The sequence below is a fragment of the Coturnix japonica genome, chromosome 1, assembly GCF_054131305.1.
Source record: "Coturnix japonica strain WE chromosome 1, WE-NBRP24, whole genome shotgun sequence".
Taxonomy (NCBI): Eukaryota; Metazoa; Chordata; class Aves; order Galliformes; family Phasianidae; genus Coturnix; species Coturnix japonica.
The window spans coordinates 155,211,470-155,232,897 of record NC_140663.1 but is presented as its reverse complement, the minus strand read 5'-3'; the positions used below and the strand labels follow the sequence as shown (position 1 = coordinate 155,232,897).

General features: G+C 40.7%; 1 protein-coding gene across 2 annotated transcripts; it reads right to left on the bottom strand.

Annotated features, from left to right (window-relative positions):
* Nucleotides 1-1,439: 1,439 nt before the first annotated feature.
* On the bottom strand, nt 1,440-20,588 carry MRPS31 (mitochondrial ribosomal protein S31). 2 transcript variants are annotated; one of them, XM_015851896.3, is made up of 7 exons: nt 20,486-20,588; nt 18,421-18,693; nt 17,269-17,427; nt 12,501-12,647; nt 9,874-9,947; nt 6,001-6,144; nt 1,440-1,741 (listed from the first exon to the last, which is right to left on the bottom strand). In XM_015851896.3, exons 1-7 carry the CDS (start codon nt 20,560-20,562, stop codon nt 1,530-1,532), a joined length of 1,086 nt encoding a protein of 361 aa, XP_015707382.1. In that variant the 5' UTR covers nt 20,563-20,588; the 3' UTR covers nt 1,440-1,529. The 2 variants fall into 2 exon arrangements, with proteins under 2 accessions (XP_015707382.1, XP_015707383.1); XM_015851897.3 differs by having other exon boundaries at nt 18,421-18,622.
* Between the last annotated feature and the right edge of the window lie 840 nt (nt 20,589-21,428).

Sequence of the window (21,428 nt, the reverse complement as noted above, 5' to 3'; positions counted from 1 at the left end):
AAGAACACACACTGATGGGTGAGCTTGAAATACAACAACATGCAGGCTTTCAGGAGGGTCTCTTCAAGCAATTCTCAGCATCATACTGAGAATTAAAACTATTCTAGTATCGAATTGATAGACTTCGATATAATTCTTGCTTTCTGCCTTCCAAAGTCAGGAAATCTCTGAACAGCCCTACAGAAATCTGAACCTTGTTGCTCTTATAGCTGGAAAGTTGAAGAGCTGCTTATCCCTTCCACAAAACTCTCAAGTCATAGAAAAAGGGCACCTCCCATTTTTCATTTGTTTTGTGCGATTCTGATTAAAAAACAGTTCGCACGTGAAGCCAGTGCTTTATCTTCATTACAAAACTTCCCGCGTTGACTATAAGGAAACAGGAATAACCCCGGTAGGGTTATTAACTGCTGAAGTGGTTGTTGTAAATTGCAGAAAGCAAGCAAGAATTCAATGCACGAGGCTGGAAATGCCCTAGAAATCTAAGTAGTGAGATGTAATCCAGGATTCTCAACATCTGAATTAATTATCTGGATGAAAATTCGACAAAAGACAACTGAGGACAAGTAAATATACTGCATTGCTTAATAGATACAAAGAACCACATGCATTTAATTAGAATAAGGCTCATCTAATTACTTCAGCATCACAGGACTAGACAGAAAATGGTAGCACAATGCAGCCACAATCAACAGGCAACAGCTCTCCTTGTGAGCAGAACCAAGTCCCCCTTGTTGTCCAGTAGATACAGGAGATAAGGTCTCAGCTCCAGACTTTGCAGCAATCATAAGGAAGCCTGCTCTAATCAAATACAATTTTGTGGGCTACTCAACAACCAGGCTATTCTTAAGCAGCAGCTACTGATCAGAAGTTGGTCAAAGGCTTCAGAATTGCTGAACGAATGGTAGAAGAGACTTCTTGTGTTACTTTATGTAACTCACCACTATTATGCTGTGCATATATCTCAAGAATACAACAGCATTTCACTGAGAAGATGAATTCAGGATTCCTCTCATTTGACCTAGTCACTACCTACATTTTAAAATGAACCAAGAGAGATGATATAATGAAATATGATGGCATTCCAAACATCATCCCAATACCCGTGCATTTAGTGAACCAGCTAAATGAAGAGCTTGTTACTGTCTCAGTAGCAGGTTTCAATAAATAAGGCTGCATTAGGAATTTTTAAAAGTGAAAGCACTGCAAGTTTTCAAGAATGGGAAAGATGAACAAACCTGTCCAGATACACACCAAACGTGAAGGCAGTAAGAACCGGAATCAGATTTAATATTTTCTATGGTCAAAAGATTAGTTTCATGTTTAAAAGACAATGATTTGATCAATTTGATCAATTTAATATTAAATGCACGTTGTACAAAATCTAGACTGTTCAGCTCCTTCTTTTGTTGCTAAGAGAGATCTACACATACGTGGACAAGTGCACACAGAAATATGGCCTTTATTATTTAAAATGCAACTTTCAGATCATGTGACTACTGCACATTTTCTTCACTCCACTTTCCCAAGTCTCAAACCTCTTGAAGATACTCCTTCTTTTCCTCAAAATAATTCCGAAACCAATCAATATGTTCAATCTTCTGCTTAACACTGAGGTATGGGTTTTTTGAAAGCCCACAGATGACCAGTTCCATGAAGTGGCGAATGGGTCCTTGCTTGGGAAAATCTTGGAGGTGTTTCTCCAGAAAGATATGTTCATGAAATTCAGCATCATCTTCCATCCCTACCAGAAGGGACACAAAATGACAGGTCATTACCATCACGTAACAGAGAATTTAATTACATAAAAAAGGATACAGCTCGTAAACAGACCTTTAATCAGAAAAATTAACTGTTATTCCGAAAGAATTCAAAGGCCCACAAACAAACAACAAAGAAGCGGAAGAAACCTCAGAACTCAAAGATATTAATTTCTCCCTCCATACAGAAAATGTCAGCATAAACCCCTACCCATCCGCCACGTCACCTTCATTTTATACCCTTAGTTATAAGGCTATCTGATAGTAAACCTGCTGAAGGCTCATCTCTTCCAAAAAAAATGCCCAGTACACGAAACCTTTATTGACCATGTGCATTACATTTTAGATTCTCAACATTTTTAACACCTGAGGAAAACACTGACTGCTTAATTCTACAGAGGAGGAAGGAACACAAGTTAGTCTTGAATAAAGGATGCAGGATCTTGAGGCATCTAATACAGAACAGTTAAGAAATACTTGCATGTTCATCACAAGTCATAGTTTTAGTACCCTTCTGCTATCAAATGGGCATAGGAAATTGCTTTTCAAACGTTTTTCAAATCTGTGAATGCATTCTGATATATAAATGTTGTCTGTCACAACAGCTGCTACCTGTAAGTACAGACCAATGCAAAAGATATTGCCTTCAAAAGCATTTAGTTGCACAGGAAAATGGCATAAGGGATTGTTTAGATCTCTAATCAAATACAGCTCAGGTCCTGCAGTAGTCTTTGCTCTGAAACAGAAAGCCTATTTCCTTCTTCCATAAGCTCTCCTTTTCTGATAAATGAAAAAAAGGAAGGAAAAAAAAAAAAATGACTTCGATCACTTTTGGATGAGAATGCTTGAAAAACAATATCCACTTAGAGAAGCACAGAGCTGGTATTTTACCAAGCCATCCACTGACTTTCTCCCCACCGTGAGCAGGTGGAATCTCACTGTACCTCACTGTGCTGACAGTTGACTTCGGAAGTTAACATCATTTCCAGATTTCCTACTTCTGTTGGTCACAAAAATCCAAGAGAAATAAAGCAATGACCCAGTACTGATAGAATCTGGATAGAGCTGCCAGTAAGCCCTGTCTTTTTGATGCTCCTCTTTTGGTGATAAAGGGTAGAGGAAGAGAGTATGTCTAATTAATAATTTCTCCAATTTTCATTTCCATCCTATAAGAAATCAAATCATTTATAGCCTCACACAAAAATTCAGGCCAGGAGGAACGATTAAGTCATCTGTTTTGATCTCCCATTTGCCAAAGAAAGGATGAATGGTTTGAGGATGAAGAGCTAAGTCCAAATATTTCAGTTAGATCACATCTTTCAGTCCTCAAAAAAGTAAAGCGTGCATCACAAAAAGAGACCAAAGCATCAGAGGCTGTGACTTCTGGCAGAAACTGATTAGATACGTTTGCATGATTCTCCCCCTGCCAGCAAGTCATACCTTCTGCTGCAGGGAAAGAACAAGCCTGTCCCTCACTCTCTCTTTAACTGCCCTCAAAAACCCCTTTTGAAAGAACATGCACAGCAGGAGCCTAAAGCAGAGGATTTTCTTTATCAGCCTCGAAGCAAAAAGTCATCTACTCTCAATATCCTATTATATCTGCTATCTCTGCTATGTACTACAAAAGTCTGGAAGAATTTCTCTAGCTAACACTCTAACTCTTATTAAGAGATGACCAACCTACCCTTAAAGACAGCATCTCAAACATAAATGTCTACCCTTATGGGGTGTCCCGGTGACAAGCTCATAGTAAATAAAAAAGACCAAATTTGTTTTGAAAGGGAGAAATTGAGCCTTTACAGTAGGTCCCTAGAAAAGACCAAAAATTAACAAAATCCCTCCCTTAAAATGGCTGCATAACATCCATCATCTCTCCTGGTTAACTTACCCAATGCTGGGGAACAGCACTGCAGCAGAACAATCAGAACAGGACTTTGTGTTCTGCCTACAGAAGCCTTTGGAAGCAATTGAGGCCTTAATTTACTAAGACTTCCACTAAGCCCATTGATTATGTTGTAACAATCTCTGATATACTTGAAGCATTTGCCCCTCTGAAGGAGCAGCTAAAGCAAAGTACCACGCAGTGTCTTTTTAAGCTGATCTGAGTCATCAAGGTACAAATGCACAGAACTCATTTTAGAAGGTCAGCAATGGACACCCTCCTAAACTTTTTGCCATGGTAAATCATGAAGGGGAAGTACCACCACAAGAAGTAGAAGAGACAACCAGATGGAAGAGTGAGAATCATGTTACCCGAGCTATACCAACGGCTTGCTGATCTAGTAAAACCTAATCAGAGGCAGGAGAGAAGGAAAAAGAAGGTTTTCTTTTCTGCCTAGCAGTGACTTCAGCTGCATCAGAGAAGGGAAAGAACATCAAGAACATGCATGCAGGAACCAACAACAGGAAAAAGGGGAAGACTGCTACCGGCCATTGCAGCAAGCCATTAAGTCTGGCCACATCTTCAGATGTTCCCATTAGGGCCAGACAAATTTTACAAATCATGTCCTGCCTCAATGCCTCAAAGCAAGCACAGTGCCTCAGCAAAGCACTCAAAAAAGAACTCTGGAGATGCTCTGAAGCCAAGACAAACAGTGACAAACTGTCTTCTTTATTCTTCATATTTTACTTTAAAGGCTCCCATAATGCTAGAAGTTGAGCACATATGCTTCCTCTGTAGAAAATTTAATTACATAGATGTTTTTAAAACCATGTGCTTGCACATAAAAGATCACTCATTTCTTGATACCAAAAACAAGATGAAGGATGACCGTTACCAAACTGCAAAATTAACAGTGGGAATGGGCAACTTTCTTTTGAAATTGGATTATGTTGAAATAATTGGAGCGAGGTTCTGAAGTTTTTAACAGTACTTTGACACACCTGGTCTGATTAACAGCTTGTGATAGTGCTGGCAGTTCGAGAGGACTGAATTTCCTGACTTGATATTTCAACCTGAGAGGTGATAGATTTTGGAACGCTCCACTGGAATTTTCCACATGACCAGTCGTTGTGGACAAATCAATAAAGATTCTTGTTTGACTGTATGTAAAGACTCTTTGTCCATCCAATATTGCATCCCAGACAGTAGGGTTCCAGCCACGCTGCTACAACAGAAAAACCATTGGCTGCCAAAGACGCCTGGTCCACTTACAGCCCTAGACAGCGGGGTTCCAGCCACATTACAACCACAGAAAAACCATTGGCCGTGGTGAGGTTTTAAGTTTGAAAAAACACGAGCAGAGGACACTTGGATTTCTATCTGATGGAACAGACAAATTCTGGGACCAGGGATTAAATTCTGTGAAGAAGCTGCCAAAATAGGCTGAGAATAAATATCAAGAAACAATAAACCATATCATGCAATTTGCAGTTCTGTGAAGGATAGCTTTTCAAAGACTCCCAGCTTCAGATACTAAGCTGTTTTGCTTTCAGAATGATTTTAAAGTAACTATGTTTGATGTCTTCAAGTAAAAAATCCGCATTTAAGCTCTCCCTGAAGTTATGAAGTCTCTATTCCTAAAGTGTACGCTTGCTTTCTGTATTTCTTCTTCCCTTAGCATTCTCTCCCTGTTGGTTTACCTTCACACAGAGTTTTGTTGTTTGCTGTTGTTGTTTTAATAAATGGAAATAAGAGCAAATAAAAGCACAAAGATGTCAGGATAGATATCCAGAATGAGTGAATAATGTGACTATTTTTGTTAGGAAACTGATAGAGAAAAAGGAGCAAATGACTGTTCAACACCCAGCCACTGCAGACATGGAACTGGTAAACAGTTAGCAACTGTGTCTATGAACCACACCAAAGAACGGTTTAGCCATTATAAAACACTCAGCAGTTCTAAAAGTCTCTTTCTTCTGCTAGAAGCTTTACTTAAAAGGCATTTCCTAGTAAAAGGTATTATGTAATAAGACTTGAACAGCTTTGTGGTGTTGAAAGCATCAGGACTGGAAGGCAGGGAGGGAGCGCAGCCCTTCCTGGTAGCAGCCAACTGCCAGATCAGATCAGATCAGCCAAACCACCTGCAGGACTTCACCAGGAGAGTGCCAGAATGAGTTAATCTGAAGAATCTCTCATTTGATGAGATTCTTTTTGATCATTTGATACGGTTGGAAAGCTACATTTGTTTACTATCATAATCTGAAACGCTACGTTTTAAAACAGCCCAAGTGTTACAGCACGCTACAATTCTCAACAACAATAAATACATGCAAAAAAAATCAAAGTTAACAGTGCACATACCTGCTTCATTGTCAATTGGAAACTCCCACAGTATTCCTTCTTTGGTCCACTGGATCATCTCCTCAAAACCATTCCGGGGAGGCTGCTCAGTTACTGCTGCAATCTCCTTGGCAAATTCCAGATCCCAAATTGTTGGCGAAGATACTAAATAAGAATTTTTTTTAATAAGATCTATCAGTATGCCAAAGATTTCTCCTTGGCTAAAACTATATCTACATATATGTACCCTATATATACATATCTGTATCCTAATATTGACCTTCACAGAGACTAGTACTTTCAGCTGTGCAAGCTTTTCCATCTTAGATGCCAGCATCATCTTTCTTCAGTGAGAATTCTCTTTTGAAATGAAAATTCACTCTATGATCAAATGACCACTGAAAACAAATCTGATCTGCCAGAGCTCAGTTTATTTTTAAGTCTGTCACTCAGAGCATGATTTTTTTCACAGTTTCTTTTTCCCCCTTTTTGTCTTTCATAAATTAAATACATGACAAACTCTGAACTTGGCTGGTACACTATACTAAAGCAATCTTGCTTACTAAAGGAGTTGTCATGCACTTCACAACTACACTCTTTTTCAAGGGGCAACTCTTCTTTAAAAACTATAGCAACCCCTCTTTTGATCCTCTTAAGAGACCTAATTTTTAGTCTCTTGGGCTTGAGAAATCCTGATCCTCTACGCTTCTCCCAAAGTCCAGCAGTTCCTTAAGGGACGCATCTCTCCTGATGTCTATGAATTTGGATTTCTGTTTTAAATCCAAGTGTACTCATACAGCAGGAGCTACTCACACAGAGTTCCTTCCCCTCTACCCCAGGAGTACTGGTCATGAGCCCAGACTGAATTGCATCACTAAAGTGAAGGGAACATGAAGGGAGCAAGCTATTAATCTTCATGAACCTATCCCTGTCCTGTTACCCTCTGTCCCCCTGTGGGTATCAATTCACCCTGAACTTCCTGGGACAGAAATTTTGGTGTGAATTCAAATGTTACACTTGAAGTGGATGACAGTCACCCAGCTACTATATTACTACTCATAATTGAAACTAAGATACAATTTAATCTTTGCCTCAATGAATTACAACTTGAATTAAAAAAGAGTCTCCCTCTCCTTTTTAGGAAATAGAAGCACAAACAGTATTTTATCCTGGGCTTCACATGCTGAAGTGTTTTCATTTTTGTGTTAAATCAGAAGATACTTTTTCAAATTGCATCTGCAAATTTCCCTGCTAAGAACTATACGCCCCAAGCTGCCTGCTTTGATTTGAAGGCTAGAGGTAGTAAAGAACAGGTAAAAGATAACACGAGAAAACAATGCCATAATTATCATCCCCATCTTAAAGAATACCTTCTAATAATGTGCTAACACATCTTCAAATAGAATAGAATAGAAGAATAGAAGTCATATCGTAGAATCATAGAATTACCCAGGTTGGAAAAGACCTTGAAGATCATCAAGTCCAACTGCAGCCTAACCATAGTGCCCTAACTCTAACAAACCCTAAACTAAATCACATCCCTGAGCACCACATCCAAATGGCTCTTAAACACATCCAGGGATGGCGATTCAACCACCTCCCTGGGGACTTATTTTCAAGCCTACAGTAAAGATGATGTATTTTCACCTCTGTGCAACTGAAAGTAATATTGGTATTCTATGTTCTGTTTTTGTTTTTTTTCCCCCAAATTTGCTTTAAAGTTAATGGTTGTATTTCAACATAAATACTCAATACTTAACACAGAACTTGCTTCTCTGTCATCTATAAATAATGTCTTAACTCATGATCTCCACCAGCGTGAGCCAAGAAAGCGAAAATGGAAGCCAATGGAACAAGGTATCAAGTAGCAGCTTGGTATTTCCTGAGATTAATTTTAATTTTTGATTTATGATCTTGTCTTTGAGCTTCGTCAATAAACCATTTAACAAGCCTTCTCTCTTAGAAGGCACTATAATTTTCTCAAGGCAACCTGGAATCAGAAGAAAATGCCATCTAAGCTGAAAGAACCTTATTTCTTTATATCTGATATAAACGTGGTAACATCCACTTGCTGTCTTACATCACTTACAGCAAAACTTAAGTATCTTAAGTTCATATTTGGTGTGACTACCACCTGCCACCGCATCTATGCTGTGCCATCCAAGAAATACTTAACTAAAATCTGATCATTTCACCTGAAGTAAATGTTTCAACTCAAACATTATTTGAACTTCCCTTTGGTCAAGAGTACTGTGTTCAGTTTTGGGCACCTCTGCACAGGAAAGACATGGAGGTACTGGAGTAGGCCCAGAGAAGGGCAACAAGGCTTGTGAAGGGCTTGGAGAATCAGCCCTATGAGGAGAGGCTGAGGGAGCTGGGGCTGTTTAGTCTGGGCAAAAGGAGGCTGAGGGGAGAAACTTTCATAGTCCAACACAGAAATAGCTGCATTCAGAAAGCTCACAGTTGCTTGAAAACACACAAATAGTGACGTCTGAAGCTTTACTGGAGAAACTACATAAATTCATTATTTTATCCCTGGAGTTTCAAGTGTTAAAAAATAAAAAAGTAGAAAACTACTCATCCAGAGTCATGGAAGAAATGAGCACCATTTTCTAAGACACCAGAGAGGAATGATTTTTCTTCTAAGGGTGCTATCTTTATATACAGTTTTAAGTCATTACACTGCAATAATCCATTTTTCCAAAGCACCTCGGGAGAGTTTAGTGAAATCAATACACTAGGGATTAGAGCTGGTAATGGAGTTTCACTGCTCAGAAAGCAAAAGCAAGCGAGATACTACTTTAAATGACTTGCCCATACTGCAGACTGAGGGTGTGTGAATAAGTCATAACTCAGCACTAGTCTTCTTGTGTGAAATTCATCCTGCCTACACAGTGACTGAGGCTCTCCCTGCAGACCTGTGCCATTCAGTGAATAGAAAGGTGGATCATTTCCATTTCTCCACCTTTTGAGTTTAACTTGGTGTATATTTTATGTGTGCATATATGAAGAATGATCTGCAACAGGTAAAGCAAGGCATCTGTCAGGTACTACAAGATCTTTCAACACTAAGCAGCAGGTGAAAGAAGTCCCCAAAGGAACCAAACATTCAGTCTATAGTTTGTTTCCACTCTGTTCTGGCCTAGCTATTTGTAGTGGAGAGTGGTTAGGCCCTGGAACAGGCTGCCCAGGGAGGTTGTGGATGCCCCGTCCTTGGGGGTGTTCAAGACCAGGTTGGACGGGGCCCTGGGCAACCTGATCTAGTAAAGGTGTATGTTTGGTGGCCCTGCCAGGCAGGGGGGTTGGAACTACATGATCCTTGAGGTCCCTTCCAACCCGGGTCCTTCTGTGATTCTGTGTAGAGCAAACTTTTTGCTCTGAGATTACAGCTTTGAGTTGTTGTGCCATTAAATGAAAGCAAGAAGCTTTTGAAATGAACAAATTCACCAACAGAGCCCACAAACCCATTCTCCAAAGTGGTTTCATATTGTCAAAACAAGCCCAATCTAATGACAAAAAGTCAGTTTTACCCTACAGAATGTCAGTTTTACCATAGAATGGCTTGGGTTGGAAGGGACCTCGAGGATCATCACGTTCCAACCTCCCTACCACAGGCAAGGCACCAACCTCCAGATCTGGTACTAAACCTGGTTGCCCAAGGTCAATAAGAGAACTTTCCAATGAGTACAGAAAATATTAACCCATGATACAGCATGGAACTTTTGTATGCTAAAAAGTAGAGTAATATTAAAATTATTACTTTTTTTTTTTTTACAGATCTGAAAGCAAGAAGCGAACATGTCACGAGTCTCCTTCACAACAGTGAATCCCTTCATATCCTAAAAGCTCACAACTTGGCTCCACTGCGTTTTTCATCACTGAGTTTCCACTAACCTGTTTTCAGTGCGTTTTCCATTTCTGGAGAAGCCTTAGTGAATATATTAAGTCTTTTTCCTGCTTTAAGACTTCTATAAACAAAAAAAAAAAGAAAAATGATATTTAGTATTTCACAACACTTCACAATATTGCCAGACAAAAAGACATTTAAAAGCACAAAATATGCTCGTGAACTAACAGATCTCTGGAGGGAAAAAAAACAAGATAGTGACTCTCACAAAATCCTCAGGCTTTTAACTGAGTGTTTATGACTGAATTATTACTCTGTTACAGAGCTTCCCAAAACAGTCCTGCGTGAAAGAATGAGCCTAAGTCAAATATTATATTTGCAATCATTTTTTTACTGAAATATTTAGGATTCGGAACGCAGTTCAACAGTATCAAAGTACAGTACTAAGTGACTTCACAAAGTTGTAACTGAAGAGAGAATTCGGTGATTGTTTTTTTTTTAATGTAAATATTATTACACAATTCGGGAAGACAAAAGGCAACAGTTTAATCAAACAATTCCTGCTTTTGGACATAAATAGCCTTTTTGGAAGATTACACAGCCCCCTCCTGTGCCATATGGCAAACACATAAAGCATATTTGCACGATATATTTTACACAGCGTCACCCCAGTGCTCTCCCTTTTGAGTATGAAAATATTTTACTCTATCTATTTTTAAACAGGCAAGAGCCTACACTAAATATCAATTCCAAGAGTTCAACAACTAATCAAAATACATTTTCATATAAACAGAAACTAAGGAAAACCAATGCCTTTACTGCAGAACACACAACCTTAGGATAAATGATTCTTCTAATCACACAGTCGTCCTTGGTTTTGTAGGTTCCCACTGAAATTCTAATAGCTCTCACATAACGTTAATACATACTCACAGCTGCCCTGGCAACATCTGCCTTTCTTGACCTTAGAATTTCACCTCTGGTTTTACTGAAGATTTCTGATGGCAACAACTACTTCTGCAAACCTGCTCTTGTCATATTACATTTTACTGATGTAACCACCCTGGATCCACTTCAGCACAGAGCAATCTAATTACACAGCCTTAAAAGAATGTTGATTTAGGATTATATTTTCCTATCTGTGTGTTAACTCCCCAAAACATTGGCTGAAGATAGAAGAATGACTTGGAAGAACATTTGTTGGATGTCAGGGGGAAGTTCTTTACTATGAGTGGAGAGGTGCTAAAACAGGCTACCCAGAGAGGCTGCGGATGCCCCGTCCCTGGAGGTGTTCAAGGCCAGGTTGGATGGGGCCCTGGGCAGCCTGGTCTAGTATTAAATGGGGAGGTTGGTGGCCCTGCCTGTGGCAGGGGGATTGGATGATCCTTTCCAATCTCAGCCATTCTGTGTGATTCTGTGATACCAGAAATTTAGCAAACATTCTTCAAATTTGCCTTGCCTAAGCCTAACAAAGGCTGTTCCCCTACTCTGTAGGCTAACAGCTCATAGCTGAATGAAAATCCCAAAAGAGAAATAGCAGAGTTGTGAACGTCTTGGTCTAGAACCTTGTTCCAATTCTTCTCTTAAGCTTTCAATACAAGAAGCACCTCCTGCACCTTCTACATGTTTTTTATCAGTAAAGGCAAACACTTCTTGCTTGTATTAAAATATCAGCAAGTCCCAAGAGATAATTCCCTAACCATAATGACTTGGCACCTCACGAAAAGAAGAAGTCACATAGGAACATTTCAACAAGCAGGCCAAGTTATTCTAACAACTGGCTATAGAATCTCCTCTGATGTTTTTGCATTATCTACATGGCTCGGTGTGTACGTTCCACTTTGATCCCTGTGGGAAGTCACAACTCTGTTTACAAAATAGTCAAATAGATGTCTCAGCCAAAGAGGGCAGAACACTGTACACCTACTCTCTATATATAACTCATCTATAACAATGCTCATGTTATCCTCAGTTCTCCACATTTTTTCTTCAGCATTATCCGCCCTAAACACAAACGAATCCTTCAAATTCCAGACCTTCAAGAAAGCGGGGTTAATCTTAAAGGTCGTTATAATTAAAGAAGTTGATCTTAATAAAAACAGAACCGCAAGAGAAATAATACATTGAGAAGAAATGCAATCATGAGGTGTCATGGGAAAGTAAAAAGAATGCAGGGACTAACTCAGAAATAGAGCGGCCAGGTAAAAGAGCAGCAAGAGTTTACTGAGTAACCTGAAATCATCATGTAAAAAGCTCACAGATGTTATGTTTCAACGTTAACATCACTTGAAAAATACTTAAATTTCTTCCTTTTAACCTTGAAGCATCATGGTATTATGAATATATACGACTGAATTGAATATCATAGAATCGTAGAATGGCCCAGGTTGGATGGGACCTCAAGGATCATGAAGTTCCAACCCCCCTGACACAGGCAGGGCCACCAACCTCCCCATTTAATAATAGGGATGGGGAATCCACAACTTCCAGGTAGCCTGTTCCAGCAGCACCTCACCACTCTCCCTGTGAAGAACTTCCCCCGATATCCAATCTGAAGCTTCTCTACTTGAGCTTAAAACCACTCTCCCTGGTCCTATCACTGTCTACCTGAGTAAAAAGTTGGTTACCCATCAGTAATTTTTCATATGTTCCTCCTCTGAGAGATGGGAAGTACCTTGTGGAGTCAAGAGAGCGAGATGAGGGTCTTCCAGGCTTGATTCTTTGACCATCCTCATCCACCTCCAAGGAGATGCGTCTGGATATACTCGCGCCTCTCTGAGCTGGGGACTCTCTCTTAACTGCCATTTCCGAAATAACATTGCTGAAAGTAAAAATATAAACATAAAAACCTCAACAAACTGATAGGGAAAAGAAGTTTATCACATTTATTAAGCAGAAAGTCCACTCTCCACTGGTTTAAAAGCCTCTTTAAGACAGAATTAATACATTCCCCACAAAATGCATCTATTTTTAAGTCATCCCAATACCCAAGTGTTACTTTTTAAACCATCCACATTACAGAATGTAACAACTGGAAGCTGTATTTTAGCCTACAATTAATACTTTCTTTGAAATTATCTCATTTCCAATTACAAGAAAACTATCATTTCATAATCTGCATCTCCATATTCACAGAATGTACTAGGTACATCTTGCTCAGGTACATGAGAATGTTCTCAAGATACAAGGAATCTGCTGAAGCAGGGAGGCATTTAAAAAAAAAAAAAAAAAGCTGGAGAGGAATCAACTCTGCCCAGGGACAGAGCTGTGCTGTTACGCACTGAAAGGAAGCTTGCTTTCACACATCAGCTGACATGGGTCAATCATGCCACCCTAATAAGTAGGTCACCTTTCCTGATCCACTGCAATCTGCTGCATTGCATAATCGTGTTACAGCACTTACAAACCTCATCTTCCTTTGTAATTCTGCAGCCAAAATCGTATACGAAGAACACACTTATCTTTGCCAGTGCAGTTTGCAGTTTATACTGAACATAAAGGCTAAATCATATCACATACCTGCCCCTGCCAACTAAGTCCCTTAGCTGCTATAGATGTTGATTGGGAAAGACCGAGGCAATTATTCCTCACAGCTATCCCTATTAGAACGAGAGTAGCATAGCTCTTCAAGTACCTACTATAAAATGAAGGCTTCTGAAAAAAAAAAAAAAAAAATTATAAATAAAAGGTTGTAATCTTTTTCTTTAAGGGTAAAGTGAACTAAGGTTACCCGTAGATCTCACACTACAAATTGTTCTATGAAGTGCCTCATGGTATTAGTGGGCTAGAGACCCAACATACTTGTGAGGGTCAAGCAAACATCGTTCTAAAGTCACACGCAGTCCAGGCCAACTGCGCAATTTGGCTGTGCTATTCCCCATACTACAGGGGGATGAGGCATCCTCCAAGAAACTCTCCTCGTGACAGGGGTTGATTTAGTAGCATTTTTGCACGGTGGGTCATACTTCCTTCTGGACAGATTATGCCACCAAACTATTTAGCACATGCAGTCAACGATCTCGTGTTTCTGATCAGAAAGTCCTAATGTCACCCTGTTGCTTGTATGTGAACGTTACTGGCTGCAATGTTCATCACTCCATAATTAATAGTGCCCCTTTATTCCCTAAAAATAAAACTACAGTGATGTTTCTATCACTGTCTACAATGAAAAACATCAGATAACAAATTCATACTCCAATTTGAGCGTGTACAGTGGTTAGATATTACATGATAAAACCTCACATCCCAGCATGAGGTTAAGAATTTAAATTTCTAGATACCTCTGCCTTCCAGATATGAGAAGAAATTGAGCTTTTATAATCAACACAGACCCTCCCTCTTTCCTGGCTACCATTAATTATAACACCAAAAACAAAGACCCAGGAAGCTTAACATCTATTTTAGTCTTAAGTTCCAATTACTTATTTTCTTTACACAGAACGGGAGCTGAAATTTCAAGTTGTATTGCCACTGGTTTTATTTTGGTGCAGCGCTGTTGTAATTTCCATTGAGTGAAACTTCATTCCACACCAAGAAAAATAAATTCCTGTATCATTAATATTTTCCCCTCCTTGTGAACACGCTGTCCTCACACGTTTACAAAACAAGGCAATGAGACAGCTGTACAACACTGACCTCTGGAGGTCAGAACAAAGAACAGGAAAAAATAACAACAAAACAGCACAAATCAAATGATCGAGAAAATATACATTTCATACCCTCAAAAATCTCAATTTTCCACAGCTGGGCATTATGTGGTTCCTTCCAGTACCTAAAGTGATCCTACAAACAGGAGGGGAGTCAATTCCTTACAGGGTAGATAATAGCAGGACAAGGGAAAAGGTTTTAAGTTGAGGGAGGGAAGATTTAGGTTGGATGTCAAGGGGAAGTTCTTTACTATGAGTGGTGAGGTGTTGGAACAGACTGACCAGACAGGCTGTGGATGCCCCATCCCTGGAGGTGTTCAAGGCCAGGTTGGATGGACCCTTGGGTAGCCTGGTCTACTATTAAATGTGCAAGCTAGTGGCCCTGCATGTGGCAGGGGGATTGGAACTTGATGATCCCTTCCAACCCAAGCCATTCAATGACTCTATGATTCTAGGCTAACACTTGTGAAGATGCCTCATCTTAAAAATTGTTTTAAATTGAAGAGGAATCTATTATTTTTTTTTAATTTATCGGTATACTGAGAGCAAAACCTTATACTTTAAAAATAAAAAAGTTCAACAGCCCACATTTTCTTTAGATTGTGTTGATTTTTATTTGCGAAAAAACTAACACCTTCTGATATATTAAAAGGATTCCAGTACTGTATGTAGATTGAAGCACTTCTGGAGAATGACCTCTTGCCCAAATGGCATGAATGAAATCAACTGGACCTTCCAAATCAACGTTATTAAAACTGACCAGATAGCTAAAAGTAACAAATGAATCTCAGATTCTAACTACAAAAGGTTACTATTAGCCCATTTTCAGTCATGGTGATCAGCACGTTACTTTCCTAACCAACTAAAAAGGATAAATGAGCAGTCAGATCTCAACATATCCACACAATGCAGGAACTTTGGCTTTTAAATGTTGGTAGAATTTAAACTCTCTTGAATTTCAACAGGGAAAAAAAAAAAAAGAAAAGCCTCTCTGCTTACACTACAGCTTCCTTAGACACCTTTTTTCCACAGCAGTCACAGCTGGTATGTGCTTCAGGACAAGTGCAGTGAGTGGTGAGGACAGACAGCCCTTGTTGCCAGTAGGCAAAACAACCAAATTTAGAGCTCATGCCTCAATAAATAGGTGCAGGTGCACTTGAGGTTAACCACGGCATTTAATAGCTTGGTCAGTAATAGCGTGACCCTCCAATATCTTATCAGAAATTAATATTCTAATTACATTTAAATCTATAACTCACAGCCTAAAGCACTATTAAGACATTTGCCTATTCTGCTCATTTAAAATCCCTTGCAATAGAAATGGAATGACCTCACTGGTTATTGACAGTTTAACAAATACATTCTTAAAACATTCCTCATTTATTCTTTGTGATTAGGAAGCATCTCAGGTTTCTGGTAACGCTGCCCAGAAAACAAACTAAAAAAAGAGCTGAAATACACTGATTTTACTTAAAACACTCAGATTTCTGATTTCTAGAGCAATTCATTTTGGCTCCAAAAGCCTGTGGAGAGATAACTTCAATCAGGTTCTCATGATTGCTTACACTCAGCCTGAGGAGAGGTCATGAAAACACCATATACATAACTTCGGGAGATGTTTGTGTACATTACCTGAAGCCATACCTCCACTTATAGAATGGACTTCAAACACATGAAGAGAATTCCATTCTGTTCTGTACAACATCCACTAGAAATCTAGGTAGAAATCCTGAATTCAGGCTAAGAGGAAATCTTGCGTAGCTTCTCCCCTTTCCTTCCATAGCCTCTAGAATATGCATTTTGTTTACCATTGTTCACTGAGCACTGTGCTTTCCAAATACACAATCTATCTGCAGCGTCACATTCTCCCTTAGTTCTCCCTCACTAAAAAGGCAGAAATCTGTGGCAAACGTTATGAGGTTCTTGGGTGCTCTGTTTGCAGCTCTGTGTGAAACACACAAACAAATCTTTTACAGATCCCTATAGCAACCTACAAATAATAGTACGTGGGCCAAGCTTGAATCTTGGTTTGGGACAAATTCATTTCCCAAGAATAAATTAAAACTAAGACAATCAGCTTGAAGTCCACCCTGCAAAAAGCCAGAAAGATTTCATATGCCTCTTCTGCTCATGATCCTGTTTAGTTCAACATTTCACCCGTATTTAATGCCTTATTTTCTGAGAAGTTCTACGAATATAAGCCGAACAAATAAAAAAGACAACAAAAAGCCTGTATTTAGCTGTCATCCCAAAGAAGAGCAATACGCAACAACCGTTCAAGTTTCCAAACAAATGTTTCTCATCTGTTTGAAAGCTGGACTGGAAACGGACCAGAGCCAAGTGATGAGTTTCTTGGGTTGACTGGAAAGTTTGGAAAGGAAGGGTGGGGCTATAAATAGAGCTGCATTAGTTCAGTCCAGTTCTTCAAACCTGTCATGAAAATTCACTGGTCCAGACAGAATGTCTGAAACATCCACAAGTCCCTCCATTGTGTGAAAATATCGGAAGCTGAAAAAAAAACAAACTTACTTTGCTAACCCTATCCAAAAAAATAATGACCCTGGGCAGGAAAACAATTCCATTTCTGCAAAAACATTTTAGAATGAAGGTGCCAAAATTTAAGAGGTTTGGTATAACCAGACCAATGATATCTCCATTACTCATTAATTCCATGGATAACTGGTCCAAATTTATCTTCTAGGGCCACCTCTCCAACAGAGAGTCCAGTCACCTTCAGGATGACACTGCAAAATTAGAATTTCAAGCATTATTGAAAATAACATTCAGTATACAGACCGTATGTTAATAGTTCCTCCCCTTCTCTGTTTATCTGTGGTTTCTTCATGCCTTCTAAGTTGTGCAAGTAACTCTGATTCTGCCTGTTCCTTGCTGTGTGGGAAGGAAGCTGCAACAGCAGATGCAGCCTGCACCAGTTCTGGATTTAAAGGCCTGCTTCTGTAAGAGATACGACAAATAGGGAAACATAGATTGAAAAAAGCCATAATATATTAAAACTGTCATTTCTGTACAGTCATTTTGTATCTTTCCATCTCAGCGATCACAACTGCAAATAATCCCAAAGGGGCTGTAGGTAAACAGAGGGAAGGTCAGATTCGTCTTATATTTCACTAACCAATTGCCAAATGAGACTGACAGGCTGCACTTCTCGAATCTGGGGAAACAGCAGCTTTACCAACTGCACAGCCTGTCAAAAGTGAAACGCTGATGACCACAAGCAGCACTGACCGACCTGCACTGCTCTACATGGGACATAACACATTGTGGAGGGGTTCCATTGTGATGCCCTCATTTTATTTTTCCCTTTTTCCTCATCACGTTTTATCTATTTTTTATATATATTATAAAATTGTATGGGAAATTGGTAATCACAGCCTGAACCTGATTAATCAGCTGAGGCAAGTATCAGGTCAGCACAGGTGAGAGTAATTCAGCTGTGCTCCCGGAAGGGGTGGAGCTTGACTCCACCTCCTCTAAACCTCCACTAAGGCAGTAGAGTCTCTTGGAGATTGCTCCCTGGTGGATACTGCCTTAGCATTTCCCAACAAAGGCATTCATATCAGTGAGTTTTTCCTCATAAATAGCCTTTTGAATATCTGTTACCATCTTTGTATCATTCCACCTTACAAAAATATATATACATAACATATATTGTATTTTCTTCCTCCCGCTAAAGAAACTTTCCACAAATTCCAGTGCTTTCAAGAGTCTCAGTGCAGAATAAGGCAGTATATCATAAGAAGTACACATCATTTGGCCAGATTCTCCCATGTAATCTACTGAAACCCAAGTTGTACACTACATTCTCTTAAAAGATTCTATTCCATACTTGCTAACTGCATTTGACCCTTCATTTTGTCCCAAATAATGATAAAAAAAGAAAAACGGTGGGGGGAAAAAACCTGTTCAAGTGCACATGTTATACGTTACCGCTGAACGTTGTCTTCTGTGCTACTTTCACTGTCCGGGCCTTCCTGCTTGTTAGCAGCTTGCTTTTTGATCTCCTGCTCTTTTAATTGTTGAAATTTCCTCTTAGTGGTCAGTTCTACTTTCATATTACCGATAATTTTTAGCAATTTCTGTTTTGGTGTTTCTTCCGCACCCTCCTTCGATGTCGCTTTGGTGGCGCTGTCTGTAGAAGCGGTAGATTCATCTTTAGTAGTAGAGAGCACACTGCTAGTGCTGAAGAGTCCCTGCGTTTTGCTAAATGATACAGAAAAATTAATTACACAGAATCACAGAATTGTAGGGGTTGGAAGGGACCTCTAGAGATCATCGAGTCCAACCCCCCTGCCAAAGCAGGCTCCCTAGACCATGTCACACAGGTAGGCATCCAGTTGGGTCTTGAATATCTCCAGAGAAGGAGACTCCACCACCTCCCTGGGCAGCCTGTTCCAGTGCTCCATCACCTTCACTGTAAAGAAGTTCTTCTGCACATTCGTGCAGAACTTCCTATGCTGTACTTTCATCCCATTACCCCTAGTCCTGTCCCCACGCACTACTGAAAAGAGACCAGCCTCACCACTACGGCTCCCACACCTCAGGTATTTATAAACCTGGATCAAATCCCCTCTCAGCCTTCTTTTCTCAAGGCTAAACAGACCCAGTTCCCTAAGTCTCTCCTCATAGGGGAGATGCTCCAGGCCCTTCACCATCTTTGTGGCCCTCCGCTGGACTCTTTCCAAGAGACCCCTGTCCTTTTTGTACTGGGGAGCCCAGAACTGGGTTTAATTAATAATTTTATTAATAGACTCCAAGGCTGAATTTTGTAAACCTACTTACAAAATTGCTTACAAGTGTCTAGGCCTAATCATGTGCAAACTGTCTATGTTAAGTACATGTGAAACATATTGTTTTGTTCTTTGAGAAGGACCAAGGCGCTATTTTCAATTCTTGGTAATGTACGGTTCCTTCAGCACAAAAAGCATGTAAATGATTTTATTCCCTTCATGAGTAAACTGTGCTTAATCTCTGAAGGTAACAAAATGTTGAGTATCTCTACATTAGGCCGCAGACAGAGTTTAAAGCTTCTACCTTTTACTGCTGGTGTTGGTTTTATTCTGTGCTACAGATTATGACCTAATAAATGTGAACCTGAATGAGTCACTTGCAGTTTTGTAAGCATAGATTAAAATAATGATCAGAAAATCACAGGACTTTTTAAAAAAGCCAGAACAAAACAAGCAAAAAAAGCATAACAACTACAAAAGCGATTCATACCAAGCATTTATGCAGCTGTATTAGGAAACGCATCACAGAATCATTTGAGTTGGAATGGACATTTAAAGGCCATTTGGTCCAACTGCCCTGCAATGCACAGGGACACCTACAGCTCCATCAGCTGCTCAGAGCCCCGTCCAGTCTGACCTTGGGTGTCTCCAGGGATGGGGCATCCATCACCTCTCTGTGCAGCCTGTGCCACTGCCTCACTAATGTTACTGTAAAAAACCTCTTCCTTGTATCCAGTCTAAATCTCTCCTCTTCTAGTTTGAAACCATTCCCCCTTATCCTGTTACAGCAGACCCTGCTAAAGTCTGTCCCCTTCCTTCTTAAAGCCCCCTTTAGATACTGAAAGTATGTTCTCAGGTCACCTCACAAAGCCTTCTCTTCTCCATGCTGAACAGCCCCAGCTCTCAGCCTGTCCTCATAGAACAGCTGTTCCATCCCTTGGATCCTTTTGGTGGCCCTCCTCTAGACACACTCCAACAGGTCCACATCCCTCCCGTACTGAGGTCTCTATTACTACCTCAGTCACTCTGCACTACATAAATAACCCACAATAAACCAATACACGTATCCAGCGGCACGCTGCAGCCTACAGACGGTCGCACTCCGCCTCCCTCCCTCCCTCCCTCCCTCCCTCCTGCCCGGGTAGGAGCATGCAGCCGGGCTCAGGCCCAAGGCCGCAAGCCGCTCCATTCACCGCAAGGCTCAGCTCAAGGCCGAAGCGCGGGGCTGCCCGCGGTACCGCTGAGCTGGACCCGCTCCCCGGTACCTGTGAGGCCGCCCGCAGTGCCGAGCCGCCCCGGCAAGGAGGAGGATGCGGCCATAGCGTCTGTAGCCGCCCCACATGGCGCTCACAGCCCCGGCGTCACCTCAGCGCCGCCGGCCGGGAACGAGAACTGCGCCGAGCGTTCCGAGCCGCGGCGGTTGTGGGTCTTGGGGCACCAGTAGTGCTTTGAATGGTGTAAACCTCCACATTACGCAGTTTTCACCGCAGGGTTGGACTCCTGGTGGGCTGCAGGCACATAAAGCTTAGGATTTACCTAGGGATGAGCCTGCCTGCTCTCACAGCGCCTATCTCTAATGGGTTCTGTGGAGACAAAGAGGCTCCTGTACGTCAAGTTTGTGTCTCTAATCAGATAGCTGCATTATTTCCATCCCTGGATAGTCATTACATTGGCTCTGGGTCCACCAGCCGTGCCACAAGAGGAAGGTGGCCCACCACTGCTGCTTACCTGAGTATTAAGAGTATATTTCTTTATTATTATTATTATTTTGCCAGCAGCTGATTTAGGTTCCAAAAAGAAAGTTGTGGGTGCCCCATCCCTGGAGGTGCTCAAGGCCAGCTTGGATGGGGCCTTGGACAGCCTGAGCTGCCATGTGGCACTGCCCATGGCAGGGGGTTGGAGCTCAGTGATCTTTAAGGTCCTTCTAACCTAAGCCATTCTAAACCTGATTTACTGTGTGGTCAAAGTATAGGAAATGGAATCAGGAAAGAAATAGTATCTGCAAAGAAATGTTCCTCTGAAGACCTACCTGCATGTTACTATTGGAACAGGCAGTCCAGGGGGGTAGTGGAGTCACCTATTAGTGCCTACACTAATAACTAAGCAGAAATGGACTCTCAGATTGAAATGCCTAATGCCAGGGATCCTCACCTATGTGCCAGGGAGTCTATTTTGCTTTAGGTTCAGTCTAGTCCAGTGGACCAAACA

Excerpts from the sequence above, each read along its gene's own strand:
- MRPS31 (XM_015851896.3), bottom strand. The coding sequence starts at position 20,562 with ATGTGGGGCGGCTACAGACGCTATGGCCGCATCCTCCTCCTTGCCGGG. Across the intron at positions 18,694-20,485 it reads CACTGCGGGCGGCCTCACAG|CAAAACGCAGGGACTCTTCA; the intron begins GTACCGGGGAGC and ends TGTATCATTTAG. Across the intron at positions 9,948-12,500 it reads CGCTCTCTTGACTCCACAAG|AAGTCTTAAAGCAGGAAAAA; the intron begins GTACTTCCCATC and ends TTTTGTTTATAG.